Below are 26,910 nucleotides of genomic sequence, written 5' to 3' on the forward strand. Positions count from 1 at the left end.
GATGAGCCTGGCAGCAGCGTTCATGACGGACTGAAGTGGGGATAGCCTATTTAGAGGTAAACCAATGAGGAGGGAGTTGCAGTAGTCGAGGCGGGAGATGACCAGGGAGTGGATTAGAAGCTTTGTGGTGACCTTGGTTAGGAAGGGGCGTATCTTGGAGATGTTGCGGAGGTTGAGGCGGCAAGCTTTGGATAGTGATAGAATGTGGGGTCGAAAGGTTAGTTCAGAGTCCAGGATTACACCTAGGACCCTGGCGTGGGGTGATGGGTTGATAGTTGAGCCGTTGATATTGACAGGGAAAGCAGGGGAAGTGGCACCTGAGGGAGGAAATATCATGAGCTCGGTTTTGGATAGGTTGAGTTTGAGGAAGTGATGTGACATCCAGGCTGATATGTCTGCTAGTAAGTTGGTAATGCGTGAGGAGACAGATGGAGAGAGCTGGGGGGTGGAGAGATAGATTTGGGTGTCATCAGCGTAGAGATGATATTGAAAGCCATGGGAGGCAATCAACTGACCCAAGGAGGTGGTGTAAATTGAGAAAAGGAGAAGTCCAAGAACAGAACCTTGGGGGACCCCAACGGAAAAAAGGAAGAGGAGAGGAGGAAGTAGTGTTGCAAGTGACACTGAAGGAGCGGTGTCATAGGTAGGATGAGAACCAGCGAAGAGTACAGTCACGGAGACCAAAGGAGTGGAGTTTTTTGAGGAGGAGGGGGTAGTCCACTGTGTCAAAGGCAGCAGAGAGATCCAGGAGAAGTAGTACAGAATAGTGTCCATTGGCTTTAGCCATTAGTAGGTCATTTGAGAGTTTAAGGTGAGCAGTAGTGGACAGATCCTGAATATTGAATAGAGCAGTGCCTTCAGTGCCTTCTGATGATTTGGCACAGTTCTTTGCAACCCTTGAGAGCCCTAGGCAGATCCTGAATATTGAATAGAGCAGTGCCTTCAGTGCCTTCTGATGATTTGGCACAGTTCTTTGCAACCCTTGAGAGCCCTAGGCTCTCAGGAAGCATGTCCAATAATGCTGGGCATCTTTCAAACCAAAAAAAGGAGTGGTAATGCACTGGCCAATGAACATTTTTAATTTATGCTTAAAATAGATTTGGGCTTTAAACTTTTTGCATTTTTAGCTGGGGTTTTCATTTATCATTTTAAAATTCTAAGTAATGAAAGCTTCACTTACACAATAGTATGCTTTTGTTTAATTTAAGTTTGTTTGGGATTATTTGATACTGTAGTGTGTGCCACTGTGTTGCTTTTTTGTTGCTTCATTAAATTGGCAGTATGTTTTTGCGCTAAAGCGTTTCTTTGCTTTGTTTTTATAAACAGGCATTCTGCCTAACAACACAGAGTTCTATGCAAAAGGAAATTGGCAACAATGTGCATTAAATTCCATCTATATTTTATTTTTCTCTCGTACATGAAAAACACAGAAAATAGTCTAACCACAAATAGCCTTATCCACAAGGTAATGAAGACATTTCTGAGATGATAAATACTGTTGGTAGTTGTAGCTTTCATATCACTAATTATTGTTCATCTTAAAGTGATTGTAAAGTCTCAGGTTTTTTTAAATAAAAATAACAAACATGTCTATACTTACTTGCTCAGTTGCAGTGGATTTTGCACAGAGCATCCCAGAGCCCTTTTTTCTTGGGTCCCTCTTCGGTGCTCCTGACCCCTCCCTAGTACACAGCGCATGCAAGTGGAACTCTTGTTATCTTAGAAATAGTTGATTATCATGGTAAAACACAGCCACAATACAGAAACATTTATTTTTTTGTGTATGAAATATATGTTGGCTATTATTATAAGAGGTATTATTTTGTATATAAGTCAGTCCACAAAGATAGGCACATGAGTTTCCATTTAAAATCTTGTCAGCTTCTAAGTGACATTACATGTAAGATTATATTGGGGGGATTTATCAGAAGTGGAGCACACAGAATCTGGAGTAGCTGTGCTTGGCAACCAATCAGCTGCTTCTTCAGCATCTTTCAATTTCAAAGCATAGCTGAACAAGCTTAGGATAGAATCTGATTGGTTGCCTTACACAGCCGATTCAAATTCTGTCTACTCCATTTTTGATACATTTCCGTCTGAGTTGTATGTTAAGGAGAGCAAAGAAGGATTGGTTTAAACTTAAATTTAAAAAAAATATATATTATTGAGCAATTAACAGATTGCACCATTTGAGAGGTACACTCAATTGAAAACAAAGCCTTTTTTATGCATACAGAGATTAACTAACCCACTTAGTTCTACAGTTTTTCATCCAGAAATTGCTGTAGGGCACCAGTTTTTCCCATTACTTTTTGTCGGTAATGTGGTTATCCAGGAATGCGCTTCCTGGTGATTCTCGAGCTAGCACCCTACTGCCACTCATATATAGTAATCCGATAGGAACCAGGATAAGAATTTATTTTTATTTATTTTTTATAGCTACTAATCAGATTCAAACCTACCTTTTTGAAGTTGAAACATGTCTGATGAAGATTGAAGGTGTTACAATGCATCTCTGGGTGAAAGGTTATGCCAGCCAATGAGTGGAATGGGGTAATTGGGGGCAGCCAAGAGTGTAGCTTTTAAATACTGAATTTAGAATTAGTGGGCAGTAAGAATAGACAGTCATGCTGCATTTTTACTACCAAGTCGTATTTGGTATGCATTAAGGTGAAAAAACACCTGGCAGTGACCAGCCCCCAGCCCCCCGTTTTACTCACCTGAGCCCTGGAACATCACCCGACTGGGACGTGCTGTCCTCTGCCCGGGTTCTTGGCTCTTGATTGGATAGAGTGATAGCAGTGCAGCCATTGGCTCCCACTGTTGTCAATCAAATCCAATGATGCGGGGCCGAGCCATACATTCAGCGGCTATGGACGCTGAATGCTGGACTCGGGAGCGCGCCCGCAAGGTAACCCCCCCGGGAGAACGCTTCTCCCAGGGCGTTATCTGATGTTGGGAGAAGCCGCTGGGTGACCCCAGAAGATGAGGTTTGGGGCCACTCTGTGCAAAACTAGCTGCACAGTGGAGGTAAGTATGATATGTTTGCTGTTTTAAAAAAAAAAAAGAAAAAAAAAACCCAACCCTTACAATCACTTTAGGCTTCAAAGGCAGTCAGTCGCAATGCTTTGCGGAGTGCTAAAAATGATCCCCCCAACCCCAAAGGGGCCGTTCACTGTCATTCACAGCTTAAAGTGGTATTAAAACCAATAGCAATCATTTATTATATTGAATCTTCCGATTTCTTAGATGTGATGGCTGCATTAGTTTTTTCTTTCGTTTTTTTTTTAAGGCTTTCTTCTATTTTCACCTGGTGATCCAGCCAGTAAGGGTATTGTTTTTCAAATGAACAAACTCTCCAGCAAAATGTATCGATTACAGAAATGAGACAAACCATTTAACACTAGCAGTTGTGCTTACAATGATCGTCTTTTATTAATTTAAAAACCTTTATCCCAAAAGGAAAAAAACTGTTTGCTTATAAAGTGTGAGCTGGAGTTTAACTTCAGAGGGGTTGACTCCGAAGTCAGTAGTTCCAGTCCCCCAATGCCGGTATCCACACAGTACCCCACATAAATTGTCCCAAACAGAGCATTACTTACCCAGCCAACTTCTGCCTCTCTCAGAGAGCATACCCGCCGCTGGGGAGGGGCGTGGACTGGCCCTTCTCCCTGATGTCCTTTCAGCTGCTAGAGAGAAGATAGGGTGAGTGGGCTCACTCCCTCATGCTGTGGGGGATCTGGGCCAACTGCCCAGCATCCCTGGAATATACAGGTGGAGACTGAAAACTCATACAATTTTTTTGCATGAAAATCCCCCAGTGCTCACAAAGCATGACTGACATCCTCCTGTCTCAGTGCCGCACCATTTTCTGGGGTTGCGTCAGTGGAGACCGAAGTCTCATCCACTTTCACAGGAACCCCCCTCTTCTGTTAGTTGAGGGCAGAGGCTAGCAGCGCTCTGCCCTCTTGCCACCCCTTCTGCTCGGTTGCTTGCATCATTCTGGGGTGCCATCTGCTGCTGGGAAGGGATCTCCCTTTCCCTCATCTGGCTGTTGGGATAACATGTCTCTGGTACTGTCTCCCAGGTGCATGGATCCTAGCTGGGGAAGAAAGACCACCACCATCTCACCCTTGGCTTCCAGAACTGCCGCAGGTGTAAGGCAGAGGTCTTGGACCCTCTGTCAAGTTGTCAGCGCTTCAGCTGGAGAAGTTTCTGATAACCCCACAGATGCTGCTGGCAGGAAATCCCATGTCCCTCTCAGTATTGTGGAAGAAAGGCCCAACTGCCTCCTCTTCTCAGGGAGGCTGAAGCTGCTGTTGGTGCTGGGCAAAGCTCAGAGACGTCTGGCCCTGATGCCAGCTCTTCTGCTGGAGGCTCACCAGGTTGCTTTTCTCAGCAGAAAAGTCTGTCAAATCCCCAGTCTCTATAACTGGTGTCTGGGGATAGAGGTTCACCATCTCCTGTCCATAGAACCCAGAAGATGTCATTGGTGCTGGGCAGAGGTTTGCAGAGCTCTGCCCTGTTGTCAGCACTTTAGCTTTGGGGACGGCAATTTCCGGAGTTTCCACAGCCGATTCTCTGGCATGCTGCTGAACGTGTTCTAGCAGTTTCCTGTATGCCCTTTCCAGATGCTATTCTTTCCTCAGCAAATAGTCCAGATCAGGTTTAACCTCTTGCCGCCGAGAGCACAACTATATACGTCGGCACAATGACACGGCTGCGCAAATGGGCGTACCTGTAGGTCCCCTTTAAATCGTTGGGTTTCCATCATTGGGTTCCTCGTACACACAAGGTAAATTGGCACTTCCAACAGGTTCATCACTATTATCATTCTGGTTTCACTTGTTCCCACTCACTCACACAACATCTACCTTTTCCTGCCCATTCACTTCCTTTCCTGTCCTCATGTTCTCACTCCACTTTTCCTCCCCCTCCCCTTTCTTTCCTTTCCCCCTTCTCCCCCCCTCCCACTCCTGCCATGTCCCCTTCCTCCCACCTTCCCTCCCTTTACCCCCTTTCCCCCCTTCTTTTCCTCCCTCCCCTTCCTCATCCCCCTTTCTTCTTTCCCACTTTCTTCCTTTTCTTCCCATTGTCTTCCCTCCCCTTTCCTCTTCTAACTATCCTTCCCCTTTTCCCCTTCCCCCCATGTCCTCCATATCCCCTTGCTCACCATTGTTCCTTCACTCCCAGAATGTCCTCGGTTGCCGTGCCTTCCGTGAGTACCGCCCCTCCCGGACCCGCGGGACTGGCCACCTCAGCTCCCGGTATGGAGTCGTTCTGTGGACTGCTTGTGGGGCCTTGCCACTGTGCCTTTAGCATGCCCAATCTAAGTAAGTAAACCCTGGTTATGGCGGTCCTACTTTACCTCTAACCTTGTCTCTGTATTTACAATTTCAGTTTTTTCAATTCTTATAGAAACCACATGTGCCCTCTCCTGAAGAGTGGCTTAAGCAACGAAACGTGTAGAGCTACAGCTATACACTTGCTTTATCAAGTGCTTCAAGCCTTTATGCATTCCGTACCCTTACAGGCTAGTGAGGCCATAGGTCCTGCAGGTCATATCCTTTTAATTCTTGGCATACACTTCTACTTGGTGGTGAACCTGGAAATATTCTTATTATATGGACTTACCATTTTATTTATAGTCATTACCATGTTTTTTGCATACTCGTGTTGTTACCAACATATGTACCATGAACTGTGTTCAATGGGATTATTACCTGTATATGTTATTTATCAATGTTACCTGAATTATGTATGTATGTATAATGCAATGTTCAATAAAATTCCCTCATATTCACCCTATCATCCCTCTGGCTGTCAAATGCTTTACACAAAGTCCCACATCCTCTGTATATATTTATATACTTTTTTCTTCTAGTCAGCCAATGGCTGGGAGCGCCAATCTGGAGCCCATTGGCACACCTTTTTCAATCATGAGCCTTCGACATACCGTCTGCCATACCGACCGAATGTCGGCCAGTTTCTATTGAACTGGCCAGTGCTGGCTGACATTCGCCCGTGTGTACTAGGCATAACTTTGAGAGAGGCTTAACCAATTCCGCTCTTTGGGCGTACAGTGCATGTCCAAAGTGCAGGGTGGATAAAAATCAATGATTTATTTTTTTTAAAAATCTGATTTTTTTTTTTTTTTAAATCAATTTTTTTTTTCTATTTAAGTCGTAAATTTATTTTAATAAAATGCTTTTGGAGTGAAAAGAAAGTTTTCTATTTAAGATAGAGATTAATAATTTAGTTTATTCAGCATGCAATTGAGCTTAGTTATGTAGCATGAGGCTCTATATTCTGCAATATTTACATTTTTGGTAGACTTATTCAATGAATCCAAGCTCTGCAAGCTGAGATAACATGCACTGCATTCATGCATTCACACAATTTCACAGTAACCATGAGATAAAACATAGTTCAGGAATATTCCTTTTATCCCATGGTTTTGCAAATCTATGTACACTACAAACTGTATGATTGAATAAGTTCTGATATTGCTGTTTTACTAACCTGACAGCTTATTATTCTAAATAGGGAAACTTAATTTTGTTTGCAAGTATTAAAGACGCTAACTGCCTGCAACAATAAGTGCTTAAATTTAAAAAGCACCTGTTATCAGATCCATCATGGCAGCGCCTGTTAGCAGGCATCCACTCACGTGCTGCCACGACGTCCTTCACATTATTGTGTCACTGCCGCATCACCAGCCATCCTATTAATGTGAATGAGGCTGTCGGTGAGTCAACAGTGGGACAGAGAATATAGTTGCGCTTTAAATATTATGATTTAAATTGAGTTGATTTAAATCAAGCCTTTTTACTAGTAATTTAAATCATGATTTAAATTGTGATTTAAATCGACTTGATTTAAATCAAATCCATCCTGCCAGAGTGAACCCTTAATCACAAGCTGATGGCTGCAGCAGTAGCCATCAGCCTGTGTGCGTCTTGTTGAGCCAGCGACTGGCTTCAAAGTAAAAGTGATGCAGCAGCTCCATAGCCACCGACCGCTTTTACAGAGCTGGCCGTGCGGTGCTCCCCCCCCACTTCCACCAGTGGCCCCCCTCCTCCCGTGGTTGAACCCTAGAGATCAAAATGGTGGTAGTTCCAATTTTTTAGGGCAATGGTTTAGGAAACGCATAATTTCAGTAAAAAATACAGTAAAGTTAATTTAAGGGCAAGCACAATAAATTACCCATTTTTTTGTAAAATATAAAAGACAATGTTGCACAATGTAAATAGATAATCAGCATGTCGTACCTTAAAACTGTGTGTCCATGAAATGACAACTTCAGTGCCCTATATTTTCCATAGGTGACTGTTGAAAAGCCTACAGGTCATCAGTGTAGATGTTGAAAAGCCTACAGGTCATTAGTGTAGAGGTACCCAGGAACTCTGGTACTGTAATTTTTGCAATATGTAACATTTGTAGTAAAATAAACATTTTTGTGCATAGGTACCCCCAACATGCACATTTACATTCCTGTTGAAACCTTAAAAAAAATTGGGAAGGGCAAAACGTCCTATGTGATAATTTTTTGGTGACAGGTTCTATTTAATGAGACATGCAGGGTCTAAAAGACCCCTGATGTCTTACCTACATTCCAATGAAGTTTATGGAATGCAGATCGCTGAGGAAAGTGAAAGGGGGCTCGGAAGTGATGTTTTACACGTTGCTTCAAGGTCAGCAAGAAGAAGGGGATGAAAGTAAATGGATGTCTCAGAGTCCCATTCCCAGCAGGGTGGAAGCTGGGAGGTGGAGCATTAGAAGGCAGTGCAGGTCTGGATGAGGAAGCTCCATCCTCTTCTGAATGCTGGGGCCTGGGCAAGCATATAATTGGTTGCTAGGATGCCAGGTAGTCCTAGCATCCAATAACCTTGACAGCACCAGGGTGTAACTGCTGAAGACTAAAGAAGAAAATCTTACAAGGGTGTCCTTAGTGAGTGGACATGGACTTTGTGCTGAAGACTACTGAGGGGAGCCAGCTAAGGTATTTTCAGGGACAGTTTCTCATACCCGTTGAGTTTATGAATGGGAAACAAAATCAGGGATTTTTTTTACAAAGTGTTCGTGGATATTATGGACGGTTGGTAACTCTGCTGTAGTCAGGAAGAGAAAGCAAAAATTCAACAGGGGCATTTTTAAAAACTCTGACCAACCTTTGTTCAGTCTATTTGCATACATTAACTTTTAACTTGTTAAATTTCATATGTATGACAATATTTTTTGACATTTTAGAATCATGCACGTGAATACAGTCCTATATTTAAATAGATTCAAACAACACAATGCCATGCCGTGACTAATTTACAGTCGTGTTCTTACATAAATAAACCTTTCTCTTTTGTGCCGTTTGTAAAAAAGCAATTCTAAATGTAATTTTCTGCATGACTTATGGGTTTGCTAAATGTTTCCAAAACTGTGCAATAAGAAATGTACAACATTATCTGCTTAGTCTGAGGCTCGGTTCACACCCATGCATTTTGCTTTTGATTGTTTCTGCAGTGCTTTTAGCTGTGTGTTTTGCATTTTTGCACTTGTGATTTGCCCGCAATTTGCATTTTTGCATTTTTTAAAATTTATTTTGGCCAATTTGTTGTTGGACAGATTAAAAAATGCAAATTGTGGTAAAATCTCAGCCTGAACGCACTGCATGCAGCTTCTCCATTGAAGTCTGTTGAACCAAAAAAACACTGTTGTGTATAAAAAGGTCCCAGACTCTTTCCAAAAACGAAGTAGGTGAAAAAAGCATAGATGTGAACATGTCCTATTGGACAGGGGTTTTCAACCCTGTCCTCAAGTATTCCCAAGAGGCTATGTTTGCAGGTTTTATTTTATCTTGCACAGGTGCTTTAAATCCGAGTCAGTGGCTTGGTATTTTGGACAGCTATTTTATCTAAGAGAAATTCCCAAAACACGGCCTGTTGAGGCTACCCAAAGACAGGGCTAAGAACCACTGCTATAGGAAATCATGGGCTTGTTGAAAATGGTTTATATAGATACCGATCAGGTTATGAGAGTATAAAAAGTAGACTAGAATAATGATGAAGCAGTGGCAAAAAGATAAACCGAGGATCACAGTGAGGATCCTGCCAGATACTGGTCCGTCTGGGTAATCAGAGTCTCTGTAATATATCCCTAAGTGAAGCATATGGACCCGACTGGGATATGTGGGTACAGCTTTGCTGATTGTCTTGAGTATATAAAGAGAAAGCAGCAAAATAGTTCTGCCTGCCTTGCTAGAAATCAAAGCACATTCATATAGTTGTGTGTGATAATTCACTTGAAATATTTGTAAAGGTGTACTGTGCAAATTATATAAACCGGATGCTGACAGTTCCAAAGATCTGTTAGTGGAAAGCTTGACGCTGTATCCTACTTGTCTCTAGGCCACCAAGGGTATTAGGTTGGATGGAGAAAGCACATGGACATCCAATGTTGGATGAGATTTAGAACAAACAAACTCTCACCCGACTTCTAGTTGCTCCGGATCGGCGGCCGCTCCACACCACAGGTCAGGTCTGCGTTACATCCTGTTTGTCGATATGGATGCACGTCCAAGTGTATCTCTTGTTGTGTTGCAGGAAGAACGCCGTGAACCCTGGGAGGCGCAGATACCAAGAGTATCCGGGTTAAGTGAGGTGCTTGCTCCACTGCTGTACAACCAATAGATGGTGTGTTGTCATGTTGGCGCTGTTGCTGGAAATGTCCATGCAATGTAATACTGCGCTGGCAGCTATAAAGTCCACAAAGGGGCACATGAGAGGGGGGTCTCCTGCATCTATGGCATCAAAATGTCGACACGTTTCGTGCTACAGACCGAGCACTTCTTCTGGACATTGTGGTTAGGTTATCTATATCAATATATAGGGTAGTCCACCCAATCAAGGAGAAATTGTTGAACCTAACATACAATATTGGTGTCAGAATTTAGACGTCTGGTGAATAGGAACTGGCTCACAGATATGCCCAAGGTGAAGGGGATGTTTCCCTGTGGCCATTGCCAAACATGCAAATTTGTCGATTGAACTAAGATGTTCCGTGACTCAGACTCAAGCCATGTATATACAATCAATTCATTCATCAATTGCAGTACATCAAGAGTTCTATATATTTTAGAATGTCATTAACCCGGATACTCTCGGTATCGGCGCCTCCCAGGGTTCACGGCAGACATCCTGCAACACAGCAAGAGATACACTTGGACGTGCATCCATATCGACAAACAGGATGTAACGCAGACCTGACCCGTGGTGTGAAGCGGCCTCCGATCCAGTGCAACTAGAGGTCGGGTGAGAGTTTGTACTAAATCCCATCCAACATTGGATGTCCATGTGCTTTCTCCATTCAGCCTAATACCCTTGGTGGCCTAGAGACAAGTAGGATACAGCGTCAAGCTTTCCGCTATCAGATCTTTAGAACTGTCAGCATCCGGTTTATATCATTTGCACAGTACACCTTTACAATTATTTCGAGTGAATTATCACACACAACTATATGAATGTGCTTTGATTTCTAGCAAGCCGGGCAGAACTATTTTGCTGCTTTCTCTTTATATACTCAAGACAATCAGCAAAGCTGTACCCACATATCCCAGTCGGGTCCATTTCAGCAAGTCCATATGCTTCACTTGGCCCTACATTAGGGCCTGTGCACTCCTAGTCACACTTTGGGATATATTACAGAGACTCTGATTACCCAGACGGACCAGTTCCTGGCAGGATCCTCACTGTGATCCTCTGTTTATCTTTTTGCCACTGCTTCATCGTTATTCTAGTCTACTTTTTATACTCTCATAACCTGATCGGGATCTGCTTTGGGTATAAACCATTTTCAACAAGCCCAGGACAGGGCATATCCTTTTCAAGTCACTTTGGGACACTACAAGCTCAAACGTCTTTTCTCAAGAGAACTCTGTGTTATCCCACTCTCCATCTTGACTTTTAGCTCAGTCAGCTATTTCCATGAGTGCTCTGGGGTGGGAGGGCGGTCCCACTAGTGTCTATTTTTAATCAATCAACGTTGCTTTTTATCTATATTACTGTTTGTATATTATTGTCTGTCTACATGCTCCATAGACATCGCGGAGGTTTGGACCCCACCTGGGTGGGTATTATCCACGCATGTGGGATCCGCCTTCTTTTTCTATTTTGATGGCATTTTTCAATAAAGTTGTTTGCATTTGATCACATCACGTTGTAGCTTCCTCCCATTGTTGGCTATCTAGGGGTTGCTCTTGTCTTCCCCTCTTCCCCTCTTTTTTCCGGTTGCAATAATTGCTACAGGGAGGGAGCCCGTCATATTGACGAACCGTTTTGATCTATTGCATGTCATCTGTCACGAGTAGATTCAATGGTGGTTTTTTATCATCTTTTTTTCTACACCCATAGTTGTGAGTTGTGCCCCAGGGTTCTACCTCGGAACTTTGGGACAAGGCTGTTCAGTTGGTTTATGATATAAAAGTTAGTCAAGAATTCCATTTCAGTGTTTGCTGATGATGCCAAATTTTGCAAGGAAGTAACCATGGCATGGGTTAGAGCATGCGTACAGAAGGACCTTAACCCCTTCATGACTAGGGTCAAAACAAGCCTTAACGCCCAAGCCCAATTTTGCAACCTTGACATGTGTTAATATAACTGTACATATCATCGCAACTACAGTACCTTCTTTTCAGGACAGATTGGGTTTTCATTTGGTGGTAAATGTTGGCTTGTGTTGGCAAGTGGGCCTCACACAGAGTTCTGTTTTTACTCTATTTTATATTTAATATATATGTAGGGTTCTCCCTTAAAGTTTTCTTTGCATCAACTACACTCTCATGGGAAAAAGTGAGATAAACTTCAGGAAATCTAAAGCATAGAACTGTATTGTTTCAGGCAGGTGTAACTTTATCTAACTTTATCTCTTGACGATATAAAAGGATTTGTCGTTCGTGGAATAAGCGAGAATGCTTTCTACCACCATCGTTTGTGTGTGGATTTTTCCTGTGTACACAGTACAGGCTTTTTTATATTGTATATAGCAGAAAGTCTCACTATAACAGTTTTTGGCTTGCCTAAGCCAGGAGTGACAGGATTGATTGCTGAGTAGCTTAACAGCACCCGGCTTTGTATCCCCATAACGTAGACCAAGGAGCCTGGGTAAGAATACTTTTTACTGTTTGATTTCTCTCTGCCTTCTGCGGGTCTCCTGGGTTCAGCTTCAAGGTAACTTACAAACATCTGTTGTATACCATGATTTCATCTGGAACTAAGCAGGCTGTGAGTTCCGCAGTTGTGTTTCGATAAGCATCTGGGGGCATCCTTAGTGCTGCCAGCCCAGTTTGTGTCATTCCGAGTCATGAGATGCTTAAGGCTTAGTGCTGCTCTGTTGTAGTTGAAGCAGGATTTGTCAAGAGCTATCCTTCAGAGAACCCAGTATACAGCCCTCTGATCCTATTGGATTCTTGCATAGCGACTTGGGGTAACACCATATAACCTTACTAGACACAGATTTCAATATAGCCAGCCAGTGTAATGCGAAACATTTGTAATCATGCTAGTACAGGAGAAAACAACAATGGATAGCGGCACAGGTCAAAGTATGGAGATAAGCAATGCAAGTTCATAGCAAAGTCCTTTGAGCAAATACAGCTCTTTATGAAGATGTGCAGTCTGTATGGTAGGGCAGCCTTGTAAGGGGAGTTGAAGCCACTCCAGATGTGTAAGACAAAAAACAGAGCAACAGGCGCCTCTTAGTAAGACTGTTGAAATTTAATAACACATCGCATTAAAACACTCACATGTAGAAAACTGTTGTCAGGTGCAGGGGAATCCAGTAGAGGCTTGGAACATGCCCAGACAGTTCAATGTAGTGGCTGTACTGCCGTAAATTGACGCATTTCTGAGCATGCTCGGAAAGTGCGCTCCTTTCTCAAGCTGCTTGAGAAAGGAGCGCACTTTCCGAGCATGCTCAGAAACGCGTCGCTTTATGGCAGTACTGCCACTACATTGAACTCTGCACTCCAGCCCTCTTTGTGACTGTTCGGCTGGGTTCCAAGCCTCGCTGTGGATTCCGTCCGAATCCCGGAAGTGCCCTGTGGACCGGAATGCTGGCAGCATAGAGAGACACAAGGCATCCCGGTCCACAGAAAACACAACACAATTCCATCCAGTTGGCTGAGATCGTATGTGACTCTACTGGATTCCCCTGCACCTGAAAACAGTTTTCTACATGTGAGTGTTTTAATGCAATGTGTTATTACATTTCAACAGTCTTACTAAGAGGCGCCTGTTGCTTTGTTTTTCAATCATGCTAGTAAGCAGAAGTCGGAAGAGAACCTCCCCAAAAGTGTGCTTATTGGTGTGAGAAGTTTATGGATTTGAGTTGGCAGTCTATCATGTGAGTTTAATAAACAATGTTATGGTAGTTGACATGCATATTGTGCCATTCATGGAAGCTCAGTGTCTGCTACCCCTCTCTGCCAATCCCTCCACTGGCTTTAACTCCCCCAACAAATTAAATTCAAAATACTAAACTTAGGCATCCACAACTCAGCCCCCAGCTAAATCACTAACGTGCTCAAAACAGCAACCTAATCGTTCTCTTCGTTCCTCCCAATACATCTTGCTCCCTAGCTCCCTGGTCACTTCCAGGACTTCTCCCGAGCCTCTCCCATCCTCTGGAACTCCCTACTCCAATATGTCCGACTATCTCCTAGTCTGTCCACTTCTGGGTGATTCCTGAAAACCCTTCTCTTCAGAAAGGGCTATCCCGCCTCCACCTAACCATTGTACTTTTTTAAATTTTCTCTATCAGCTCATCTCCCATAGTTATTACCTTCTGTATCTCTTGACCCTCCCTCTCTTGGATTGTAAGCTCTATTGAACAGTGTGACGGATGCGGGTATCAGATCCCTGCCCTCCTCACCAACTTGTGACAAAGGGCTGGCCAATCTCACACCGCGCTGTAACTTGTTTAACAATGCCACTCTCCGCTGCACCCAGCACAAAGATTTCCCAGCTTGCAGGACCCAAAATAGGTGCCGCTGCCCGGGAGTGATTGTCACTGGGTAAATTAATCAAGCAATTAACCCTTTAAGCTACCATCACCCCTATTGGATCGAGCAGGAGGAAATGCTTAACTTTAGCAATACCAATGATGAATTTAGAATAAACATCTCTAACACACACTGTCACCACAGACAGGTATGTTCAGAGGATTTAAACTATACAGTAGCATTCCTCAAAGACAGAGATTCATTTTTAGTGTGCATTAAAAGCTAAGGGACAAGTTTAACGCTTTTCAAAATAAGGTTTAATAATGAAAAAGGTCAAATTAAATATTTACAAGAAAAGGGGTGTTACAAAGAAATAAAGAGATAATACAGCAACAGAGAAATAACAGAGTTGAGAAGGAAGAATACTTGCAGTGTGCTGGGTTTTATCAGTTCAGTCGATGAGCTAGGTATTATTGGTTCTCAAACTTGACAGATGTTCCTGATTTTATGGTACATAAGAACTGTCCCAATGTGGATGCATTCCACTTTTCTTCACATCAAGGGGGGCATTGACGGAGATCATCTGACCAATCATCCGGACTAAGGGGTGATTGCTGGGAGGTCACCACGTTATGACCATGTCCCAGATACCGTTTTCTATAGGTATTCAAATCTCTGAGTACCTACAATTAACAATTCTCTAACCAGCAGATTATTGTCCAGCGTGTATTTCGCTACAAAATATAAATATGACAGATTTAAGATGCCTACTTTACCTCGGAGGGATGTCTGTTAATTTTCTAGTCACGGAAGCGCTAAGTCAGACACTTTTACAAGCCCTGAGATGGGTATTAGGAAATTGATAAGAGGTGTCTGGCATGAAGAGGTTGTGGATTGTATGAGCTGAAGGAGAAGGTGGAGGGGGAGGTCACTGCAGCTACGTCGTCTTGTGACAAGATGGCACCTGCCCACTGTGACCTGAACAAATTAGCTGCTACACACAAAGCTAATCGTGAGCCCAGTGTGCAGGACCATTACAGACAGGGCCCTCTGATTGCTACTGTATTGTAATTGTACTGTCTGCTCCTATGTTGTAAAGCACTGCGTGAACTGTTGGTGCTATATAAATTCTGTATAATAATAATGACTACGCTCTGTTAGGATAGATGCCACCTGCTTTTAGTTTTTGATCTGGCTGTTAACTTTACTTTTTATTTATACACTCTTTTGCTTTTTACTTTTTAATCCAAACAATATATGTGGACCCTGAAAGGATGTGTCAGTGGGCACACTAGTGGTTAAACTCAGTCCTCCCGAGGGGCAGAGAATAGTGAACAGATTGCAAAGTTATTTCCAGTAAAGTTACTAAGAGTGAGAACCTAGAAAAGAATAATGTAGTTAAATGTCAGGCGAAACAGGGGATCTCTTACTGTATACAGCAGAAAGTCTCACTTTAACATATGAAAGGAAAACTGGCCCAAGATGGTAAGTAAATAATATTTTTTAATCTTTAGCTGTATATTTTATGGCATTATCATGTACCACCACCATAAAAACCCCTGCAAAATAAATTCTCCCAATCCTGACGATCACGGCAATACCACATATGGTATGTGTTATTTGTTCATTGTGCTTGTAGTGTGGCAAAGAAACAATGGCATGTTTTTTTTTTTTTTTGTTTTTTTTTTTTGTTTTTTTTTTTTTTTTGTTTTATTTTGTCCTACCTAAACACACTGACACGAACACTTTTACCCACTAAATATACTAATCAAACCTTTTTTCCTTACCTAAAACACAATGACCCTAACACTGCCACTGCCACTAAGGCTGGTTTCACACTGGAGCGGGCGGGCGTTGACGGTAAAATGATGGTAGTTTTAGTGGCACTTTACCGTCATTTTAGCAGCGCTTTTCGGCCACTAGTGAGACGCTATTAACCCCCCCCTAGTGGCCGATGAAGGGGTTAAATGCCCCATGTCGCACCGCTGCCGAAGCGCTTTGCAAGCACTTCAGCAGCGGTGCCCATTCATTTCAATGGGCAGAAGCAATGGAGGAGTGGTGTATACACCGCTCCAAAGATGCTGCTTGCAGGACTTTTTCTAACTTTCTGCCAAAACATCACCTCAGTGTGAAAGCACTCTGACTTTAACACTGAGACTGCAGGGGAGGTGTTTTTCAGGCACTTTACAGGTGCTATTTTTAGCCCAAAAGCGCCTGAAAATTCCCCAGTGTGAAAGGGGTCGAACAGTAACTGACACTAAAGCCTAGTACACACGGACCGAATGTCAGCTTTAGTGACGCTATTCGGTTGCTGGTGGGGCGCTTTTAACCCCCGCTAGTGGCCCAAAAAGGGTTAAAACAGCCCGCAAAGCGCCGCTGCAGCGGCACTTTGCCGGCGGTTCTGCGGCGCTGCCCCATTAATTTCAATGGGCAGGGGCGCTTTAGGAGCGGTGTATACACCGCTCCTACAGTGCTGCAAAGTTTTTTTTGTTTTTTTTTTACTGTCCTGTCAGCGCACCGCTCCAGTGTGAAAGCACTCTGACTTTTACACTGGAGTGAGAGGAGAGGCTCTTTACAGGCGCTATGCAGGCACTATTTTTAGCGCTGTAGCGCCTGTAAAGCGCCTCAGTGTGAAAGCAGTCTTATGCCCCGTACACACGGTCGGATTTTCCGATGGAAAATGTCCGATCGGAGCGTGTTGTCGGAAATTCCGACCGTGTGTGGGCTCCATCGGACATTTTCCATCGGATTTTCCGACACACAAAGTTGGAGAGCAGGAGATAAAATTTTCCGACAACAAAATCCGTTGTCGGAAATTCCGATCGTGTGTACACAAATCCGACGGACAAAGTGCCACGCATGCTCAGAATAAATAAAGAGATGAAAGCTATTGGCCACTGCCCCGTTTATAGTCCCGACGTACGTGTTTTACGTCACCGTGTTCAGAACGATCGGATTTTCCGACAACTTTGTGTGACCGTGTGTATGCAAGACAAGTTTGAGCCAACATCCATCGGAAAAAGTCCTAGGATTTTGTTGTCGGAATGTCCGAACAAAGTCCGACCGTGTGTACGGGGCATTAGTCTTGCCTAGGACTGCACAAAACCAAACTACACCACTGACCTGGGCAAATAGAGATGGTGAATCTTGTCATCAGTGACAGACTTGCTAGAGGTTATAACCTTTCCCTACTCATGAACTTTAAAAAAAAGTAGGTATACTATACAGTAACCTTTTTCAGGAGAATTCTTCTTTACTCACTATTGTCAATGTTTTTTTCTTATACAAACAAGGTGATGTTTACACTCAAGTTATGAACTGTTCTATCTTCTTTCAGATTCTCTGGTCTTTGGAACGTGGACAGTGGATTCCTGAAGAGCCATATGAACTTTCAGAACATTTCCCAGGAGCTCCAGTAAGTGAGAGATTTTCTTGAATTATTGTTTTAGTTGTTTAGTGTTGACTTCAAATTTTGCTTGCTTGAGACACACGATGACACACAGCTGAAATGGCTGATATAAAACAAAAGTTTGTACCTACCTGTAATGAAAATACTATTGTGTACTTTTTTTTTTTTTTTTTTTTTTTTAAACAAAATTTTACTTTTTCATCAACGTCTGCTCATCGGCATCAGCTTGTGCCTGTTAATTTCTGTCACTTTGTGTAGAAGTAGTGTCTAACAATGTTTGGAAGTCTATATGCTAGCTGAGGTCATTACAAGAGACTGTATATCATACCCCTCTACAATTAAATGTTTAAGATACTAGGAGTTGTGTGACTCTAATAGATGTACATTTATTTAGACACTGAACTCACCCATAAATCCTAATTAAAAAAAAAAAAAAAAAGCCTTATGATTCAATGCAGGGTTAAATTATCAATTTTTTCAATACTGCAATTATGGGGCATGTTTGTTTAGAATGGTAGCATATCTTCCAGGGTAACTCATTCACACAGATGAACAGGCATGAAAAGCGGCAAGGAGACAGTGTACTGGATACCCGGGCGCTAGGAATAGATATCAGACCCAGGATGCCATCTGCCCCCTAACTGCAGGTAACTGCCCTATGGTGGATACATGCGAAGATCGATATACAGCTGCGGCTGTCAGCCTGTCATTGCTTTATACAGACTTTCCGGCTGCAGCTGTCCTCAATGACCTGTAATATGCTGTCTGTTGCTGTTCTTCAAGCCTCTTTTCTGTTTAAAGGCTTACTGTCTTTAACCTTGAGATATGTGTGGGCCTCCTAAATAATTTCCAGCTGAATCCTGAGCTCGCACTCCATTTGCTGCAGCCCATTCACTCCTGCCCCGCAGCCCACCTTTGTTTACGTGAGCTGAGGGTTGAGAATGACCCAGGCCACAGCTCATTGGAGTAAAAAAAAAAAAAAAGCGTGAGTATGCCAAAAGATACGTTTGGATGCCTGAGCTCATCTCTACATGTCTCAAAATTTTAGTTTTGTACTTTACAGCATGTTTTGTTTTTTCTGGTTTAAAACATTTATTGCTGTAATGACAGATAACATGTTTAGACAATTATCATAAACTCAGAATTTTGGGGCAAAATATAACACATGGAGATCTGATTTTGCTTTGAGTTACATCTTCATTGCTCTAAAAATGTCTGCTTATCGGTTATTGGAGGGTGAAAATCCCCTTCATACCTGGGCTGGAAAAGCTTGCAGTGCAGTTTATTATTAAAAAGGCTAAAATCCAGCTATGACAGAGGGCATCTCTGTCTTGCAAACTGCACTTCAGGATTAGCATCTGAGTGATGACTTTTCTCTGTGATTTCGACATTCATTTTCTGCGACTCACTCAGAACAGCAACCCATTCAAATGAATGGGCTGCCTGGCCCTGAGCAAGCGTGGGCCACATGGCCTGCACTAGTGTGAACCGAATTGGCAGGAGCCTCAGCTGTGCAGTAGTGTTCCATCATACATTAACTACTTCAGCCCCGGAAGATTTTACCCTCTTCCTGACCAAAGCACTTTTTACAATTTGGCACTGCGTCGCTTTAACTGATAATTGCGCGGTCATTCAATGCTGTACCCAAGCATAATTTGCGTCCTTTTTTTCCCACAAAAAGAGCTTTCTTTTGGTAGTATTTGATCACCTGCGGTAATAATTTTTTGTGCCGTAAACAAAAAAAGCGACACTTTTGAAAAAAAAAACCTAATTTTTACTTTTTGCTATAATAAATATAATTAAAAAAAAAAAAAAAAAAAAATTTCATCAGTTTAGGCCTTATATATTCGACATATTTTTGGTAAAAAAAATCGCAATAAGCGTATATTGATTGGTTTGCGCAAAAGTTATAGCGTCTACAAACTATGGGAAAGATTTATGGCATTTTTATTTTTTTTTACTAGTAATGGCGATGATCTGCGATTTAGACACATTTTTGAGACCATTGGCATTTATATAGCGATCAGTGCTATAAAAATGCACTGATTACTGTGTAAATATTACTGGCAGGGAAGGGTTTAACAACAGGGGGCGATCAAGAGGTTAAATGTTTGTTCCCTCAGTGTGTTCTAACTGTATGGGGATAGGACTGAGTAGGAGAGTAGACATATCGCTGTTCCTACTTACTAGGAACAAATGACATGTCTCCTCTCCTCTGACAGCACAGGGATTTGTGTGTGTTTACTCGTGCAAGCTATCATGACCACCGGCCACGCGCATTGGGTCCCCCTCCTTGCAGCGGTCGCACGTGCTCCCTCTGTTGGCTGAAAAGGGGAAGGACGTACCCATACGGGATTTTGCCCAGGAGAGCCATTCTGCCACAGTATATCTGCGTGAGCCGGTCGGGAACCAGTTAAATGAGTGGAGGAGGTTGAGCACTTTCATTGTATTTGCTGTTTTAATATAATGAAAGCAGGTTTGCACACCTGTTATGCTAAAAGACTATTGGTATGACTGGCCTGGATGATACCTAGATTTGCTGGCTTCTCTGTGGGGAAAAAAAGCAACACGGGGCATTCCCTTTGGATGCTCTTTGTAGTTTCTCTAAAAATACACACATTTCTATGTAAAATAAAAACCCATAATATCTTTTCAAATGAAAAATATAGTTCATATTTCAAAAAAGTTTAGTGTCCTTGCTGTTGGAAACACTGTTTTGCTGTAGTTTTTCTACGGTTGTTTTGCTGAACTTTATATGTCTCGCAAAGAGAGAGCAGACACAATGATATTGATTTGGATATACAAAAATCACTTAAAAAGAAAATAAAGCTCAATTGTGAGTCTTGTAAGCATAAAGACTTTGTATCATTGATTAAAGTATAGCTAAAAGCAAAACATTTCTTTTTTTAGTTTTGGATAGAGTGGAGAGGGGTTAGTTTTTAATGCTGTCTGTACCCCCGTCAGGGAGATTCGCCCTCTCTATTTGGCCTGTTTACTATAATCGTCAAAAGTAAAAGAAAACCCCAAATATTTGGTTGTCCCCAGTAAAGTAATAGAGGGGAACTCTTCCAATAGGGATACTAGTTCAGGTAACCCGGGGGTCCTCAAAGAATTCCCTTTAATTTGCAGGGATTTCCTCCTACTTCCATTTTGAAAATTTCTCTTCATTTCCTGTCCCATAGCCAAACAGGATCACAGATGGGGAAAAAAAAAAATCAGACGGATTATAACCCTCCCTTGCGCTATCCAAAATAATAATAAGAAAAAAAAAAAAAAAAAAAGTTTACCTATAGTTCTACTTCAAGGCTGGCATTAAAGTGATTGTAAACCTCTGAGATGAATAATGAGCAAAGAATATCAGTCAGTTCTGACAGCTAATGTGGCCTCCAAGGGATTGAGGGAGACACATTTCCATATGAGTTTGAGTGGATTGGGATGTCCCTTCCCTCCACTCAGCTCTCAGGATACACTCAGCTAACACTTTACTTGCTATTCCATATATTGATAAGGATAAATATCCTTTCCTGTTGGCTTTTTGTATGTCTGTCACTTTTGATCAGAACCTAAACTAGATTGCCTTTTGAGAATTAAACGGTAAAGCACAATCACTATAGAGAACTAACAAGCAAGAAGACACTTTTATGTGTGCTAAGCATAAATGGCTATCCTGTGAGAGAATAAAGTGTGTATGTCTATCTTGTAACAGAAACACCTTTTTTAAACATGAACACTCCTCGATAAGGTTACTTACATTTAGCTGATAGTATTCGCTTGCAAACAAAAAAATAAAATAAAAAGAAAGTCGATTGCCTTTAAAGGAAATGAATTGCAGCAGCACCTAAACTTTAAGGAACAAAACGCAGCTGACCAAGTGAAAAAAATCTTAGTTTACAGGCTGATGTTATCAAGTGAAACAAGGATAGTAAAGAAGACTAGATCATACCATTAACCAATAATTGGTTTAATACATTATAAAATGTCAAACACAGGACATATGTATAAAAAGAAAAATTTCTTAAAAACAAAATTTCAAGCTATGACACAGATTAACAATATCGGAAAATAAATAATTTATATGACTGGTAAACATTTTATCTTAAGAGAAATCCTTAAGGATTCTTTGTTTTTAAGGTTTTTTTTTTTCTTTTAGTTAAGCTATTTCAAGCAGTGCAACACTAGTTTGTTGAAATTTAGGAAGCGGAATATGAAATTAGGCTTTTTCTATTGCTGTGACTATTACAATAGCATTGATCAAGAACAAATTGTTTAATTAATATTTAATGCTGAGACAAGTAGACATCACCCAAACTACATTCAACGGTAGAGTCTCTAATTTATGATGGGGCAGGTGGTTTTACTTTTACTATCTGCACTTCAAGGTGATGAACAATACCACTACCTAAAAAATGTTTGTGACATTTTTCAAGGTAAGAGTTGGTATTTCTACATCTCCATTTGATTTAGTGTTTTTTATTACAATGTAAGCAGTTTGTATCAGGGACTTTAAATAATGTTGCAAAGATTTTAAAAATCTTGTAGTGCACATTGAAATGCAACAGGGGTGGGCAACCCCCGACACGGGTGCCGCAAGTGGCACGTGATGCCTCTTTTTCTACCACTCGACTCCCTCCCCATCAGCAGAACAGCACAGGGAAGTGTCGGTCAGACACGAATGCATTCCAATTTCAGAATTCCCCAGACCACTCCTGCACTGTGGGGAAAGCACTGTGCCCCTACACATTGTAAAAAATGGAAAACATTGTTTGGTTCTCTAACTTTGCTGTAGCTGCGATCGTCAGCTTTTTGTTTCCAGGAGGAGGAGGACTGTCATTGGCTACTGCTAAAGCCAATCACAGTCCTGCTAGCCCCATCCACCATTTGGAGGAAGATGAATTGATTGGTTGCCACTACCAATGAACCCCTGCACTCTGTACTCCTGTAAGCCACAGCCAGTATTCAGCAAAATGAGTATTACACCCAACTTCCGCTGCGGTGCAGAGTGCCACAGTTTTTCTCAGCTGCGGGGGCCCAATTTATGATCCTGCACACAAGCCCACTGCTTTCAGAAAATACTCCTGACATGAGCTCATCATTGCGCATCCATTCCAGATGCCTGTATATGACATCCCATATATCACATACAAGCACGTGGGCTGGATGCAAGAGGTGGATAAGTAGGATGAGTGTGCCAGGACAGGTAGATGTGTCTCATCTCTGCTTCCTTTCACCACTCTGCATTTTACAGATGAGAAGAGGGTACAGCGGTGGAACAGATGAGCAGGAGAGTACAGCGGTGGGGGAAAATGAGCAGGAGCGGTTCAGAGGTGGGACAGAAGACCAGGAGGGTATAGCGGTGGGGCAGATGTGCAGGGAGGTACAGTGGTGGGGAAGATGAGAAAGGGAACATTGGTGGGGCAGATTAGCAGGGGGTTACAGTGATGGGACATAAGAGCAGGGTGATACAGTAGTGGGGCAGATGTACAGGGGGTTACAGTGGTGGAGCAGATGTGCAGGGTGGTACAGTGGTAGGGCAGATGTACAGGGGGTTACTATAGTGGGTCATATGTGCAGGGGAGTGCAGTGGTGGGGCAGATGAGCAGGGGAGTACAGTGGTGGGGCAGATGTGCAGCGGGTTACAGTGGTGGGGCAGATGTGCAGGGGGTTACAGTGGTGGGGCAGATGTGCAGAGGGTTACAGTGGTGGGGCAGGGTAGTACAGCGGTGGGACAGATTTGTAGGGGGGGCAGTGATCTGAGGTGTGGTGTTGCAGGAATTGGGGCTGATCTGAGGCGTGAGAGTGCAGGATGTTAATTTCTCACTACTAAAGCATTTACTTTATAAAAAATCTATTTCGTGATTGAGAGTGTGAAGTTGACATTTTTTTGTTATAAAATCGGCACGCTCAATTTCTTTGAAAACATTTTTCGGCACACTGTGCTCAAAAGGTTGCCTACCCCTGAAATGGAAGGATAAATGAACCCAAAATTGTAACTATAGTATATATATATATGAAGAGTTATGTATACATATGAACCTGACCCTGACTCACTTCTTCGTATCTTAAAAGTAAAGTCAAGTTAGTCTTTGTATTGTCCAGTACAAGCTGTCTTAGGCCCCTGTACAAATGCAAGTAACGTAGTTGTTGTATTGTGTTAATGTAGGATAACTAAAGTTGTAGTATATATGCATTGCATTTATAACAGTCCCTTTGAACAAGTTTACTTATCTAAAGTCTAGTAAAGGATTTACACACATCAAAAGCAGGAAGCGTTCTCAATAAATATACATTTAGCATTATTTAGTGAGCGCATGTGAAAACGTTGAATTTAATGTATAAAATTATATTATAACATGTATAATATTAGCCCTATTTGTTTGCTTTTGAAGGCTTTTTACCTCTTCTTTTTATTTTTTTTGATACTGAGCTGTAGTACAAAGCTTACTGAGAACTTCAGATCCATTTGTAACTGCAATCGTACCTTGGTAGCATGTGGTATCTGCACATGTCTTTACATGCTTCTGTTTCCGATGATTAACAGTCATAACTCAAAAATTCCGTACATGATACAATCTGGCACCCTCCTATTTATATGTGTATCACTAAAATAAGACTGTATACAGTTAATTTACAACCATATGTACAACTCATAATACACAACATAATACAAAGTGGTTTGCAGGTAGGATGCCACATAGACGGCATGTGTATCTCTGCAGAAAGGCATAAGGTATTTCACAGTTCTAGCAATTAACATTTAGAATAATTGTCTTTCACAGCAAGCCCAGCTGTGCAAAGAGCTGCCTTTTCAGTCTCATTGATCTGTGTTTATATTTTGTAATTTTTTTTTTTTTTCTTGGAATCCTTACATTTATTAGAATCTTAATACTGTGCAGAGCTCAAAAGTGGTCCACTATCCAGAGTATGGTTCCATAGTATTCCTTTAAAAAAAATATGGAGGCACTTAAGATATTTTCCAGTGTTCTGGTAATTGTCTGTATTTCACAATAATCCAAATGTTATTGTGATGGTTAAAAGTCAACAGGTCGAATCATCATTGTTGTTGCTTTCAAGGAGTACCCTGATCCTTTCCAATAGTACCATTTGATTCCATTGAATTTGTTTGTATTTTGCCCCAGTGAATAGTACATTCCATTCAAGTTTGAAGGACCACAGGCATCAAACCACCAACCTGTAAGAAAGGACATAATCCATAAAGGTGTACAGAAATATAATTTCATTACATTAGGACTATGATTTGTCCATACAGGACAAAGCAACAAGTACATTTAACTGTAACCCTTCCTTCTGCTTCCCCATTGCTCTGCTCGGTTATTTGGATTGAAAATGGGAGCAGTGAGTGACCAAACACCAGCGTTTTATGTGGAAGAATGGGAAATGAGCCTTTACACTCCACAACTGAACAGTAAGGGGGCGTAGGGGATGTCAGTATGTGCAACTGAAGAATGTGGCAGTTCAGTAAAATTGTTGCTTTGGCTTTGATCACTGAACAGTAGTGGTGATTCTGATCCACTGAGCAAGCTATAGGCAGGGAAGCGCACCACTGATATCTTACACTTTGGGTGTGTCAGCACATCCCTTAGGCTGGATTCACACCTATGCAGCTTTAGTGCTTTTTGCATTTTGCAGATTTGCACTACAGTCCATTAAACATGGTTTCCTATGGAATATGTTCTGTAGTGCAAATCTGAAAAATGCAAAAAGCACTAAAAATGCATAGGTGTGAATCCAGCCTCACAGAGGAATGTTGCCCCTGCTGCTGGCTGCTTTGTCAATAAAGAAGAAACTAGCACTGTAGGGGTTTGAGGAACCACACTGCTCAGCGGGGAACCAGGCATCCAACACACCCAGATGTTTAGATGGCAATGGTACCTGCAGCCCTTTATGAAATGGAAGATTTAAAGTGATTGTAAACTTATTTTTTTTTTTTTATATCAAACATGTTATACTTACAAACCCATTTTACATAGCAGCCCCAATCCTCCTCTTCTCAGGTCCCTGGCTGGTGCTCCTGGCTCCTCCCTCCTGCCGAGTGCCCCCATAGCAAACTGCTTGCTATGGGGGGGCACTCATGCAGGCTCAATCTCAAGCTGTGCTCTGTGTGTCCATAGACAGAGTGTGGGTTGGCCCCACACCCAACTCTCTCCTCACAGGCTGTGTTTGACAGCAAGCAGCAGCAAATGGCCCCTGCTGTTAACTGTATGTCCAATGAGGAGAGAGAGAGCCCCTGCTCTTGGGCACAGCGCTGGTTTGAGATTGGGCTCAGGTAAGTATGGGGGGGGGGGGGGGCTGCCCATAGAAGGGTTTTTGCTTTAATGCAGAGAAAGCATTAAGATATAAACCTTCTACCTTTACAACCCATTTATCTAGCTATCTGCCTTAGAGGAAAGAACATGCTATGTTACATGCTGCCAATGACTTCATGATTTTACTGTAGCAACTGGGTCACTTTAAAATATATATATATATATATGTGTGTGTATATGTGTATATATATATATATATATATATATATACACATATACACACACACACACATACTGTATATATATTACAGCAGCACTTTCTGTAACAATTTTCTTTAGTCTTTGCTTTTAATGGTTAGGATTGCATAACACATTTGCTTTCTGCTAGAGAATTTAAGTTGCTGTGGTCAGGTTGAAATGCTCCAAATAAATAACATAACATGCTGCAGGTGCCAGTAAAAATAGGAAGACCATAAAATTGAACAGTTCCTACCTCCTGTCGCCATTTGTGAGCATTTACAAATGCATTTGTCATTGTCTGCATCCTTTGTGCTAAAATCATTTCCTGGTTGGCTTATGCTGTTTATTTTGCCCGCTGTCCCAGTATATCCTTTGAGGTGAATCCTGTGGTAATTGAAAATGGAAAGAGAAGATGAGATGGAAGTAAAGTATTTTGCCGGTTCACATAAGTGGAAAGAATCTATCACCATGTGCAAAGGAAAGATTTCCATGTCTGGACTCATATTCATTCTGTTTGTTCCTGTAATCCTGTTGCTATATTCATTCATGAAATGTTAGTCGGTTTGAGAGAGGAATGACAATTAACGTGGAAAAAGTTAGGAATGTAAAAAAAAAATCTCAATTTACCTTGAATGCACTACTTTTTTGTTTACTGACCCCCCTCACTTTTTTGCTTGAGAGGTCAGCACTTGTGTTGTGGCCAGCAGCACACTGCCATGTCAGATTAATGATAATATGGTCAATATATGTGGCATTTTCTATCTTAGGTTGGCTAAAGATATGTAGGTTTGTGTGGAGAATAGTGACCTGTGGGACATCTGCCTGTCCTCTTGCACATGACACTGCCTTCATATTTCAGTCATCTTTTCTGACAGCTAATAGAAGGATCTAACACAGTCAAATCCAGGCTCCAGAGAGCTTTATAAAAATTGTCAGAATATGACATCAGCTATGCCCTGGGCATTTTATGGATAGCTGAAGATTTGAATAAAGCTCTTGGGAATCTT

General features: G+C 41.9%; 2 protein-coding genes across 2 annotated transcripts in view; one reads left to right on the forward strand and one right to left on the reverse strand.

Moving 5' to 3' along the window:
• Nucleotides 1–26,910, forward strand: part of MCPH1 (microcephalin 1) — a 536,838-nt gene that overhangs the window by 236,500 nt on the left and 273,428 nt on the right. The window contains exon 12 of the mRNA XM_073626649.1: nt 17,328–17,405. Within this exon, the coding sequence (XP_073482750.1) occupies nt 17,328–17,405 (78 nt within the window). The remainder of the gene's footprint in view (nt 1–17,327; nt 17,406–26,910) is intronic.
• Nucleotides 21,345–26,910, reverse strand: part of ANGPT2 (angiopoietin 2) — a 60,602-nt gene continuing 55,036 nt past the window's right edge. The window contains exons 8-9 of the mRNA XM_073626650.1: nt 26,157–26,287; nt 21,345–24,588 (exon numbers count right to left, since the gene is read on the reverse strand). Of these exons, the coding sequence (XP_073482751.1) occupies nt 24,428–24,588; nt 26,157–26,287 (292 nt within the window). The 3' untranslated portion in view covers nt 21,345–24,427. The remainder of the gene's footprint in view (nt 24,589–26,156; nt 26,288–26,910) is intronic.

Source organism: Aquarana catesbeiana, linkage group LG04 (genome assembly GCF_042186555.1).
Source record: "Aquarana catesbeiana isolate 2022-GZ linkage group LG04, ASM4218655v1, whole genome shotgun sequence".
NCBI lineage: Eukaryota > Metazoa > Chordata > Amphibia > Anura > Ranidae > Aquarana > Aquarana catesbeiana.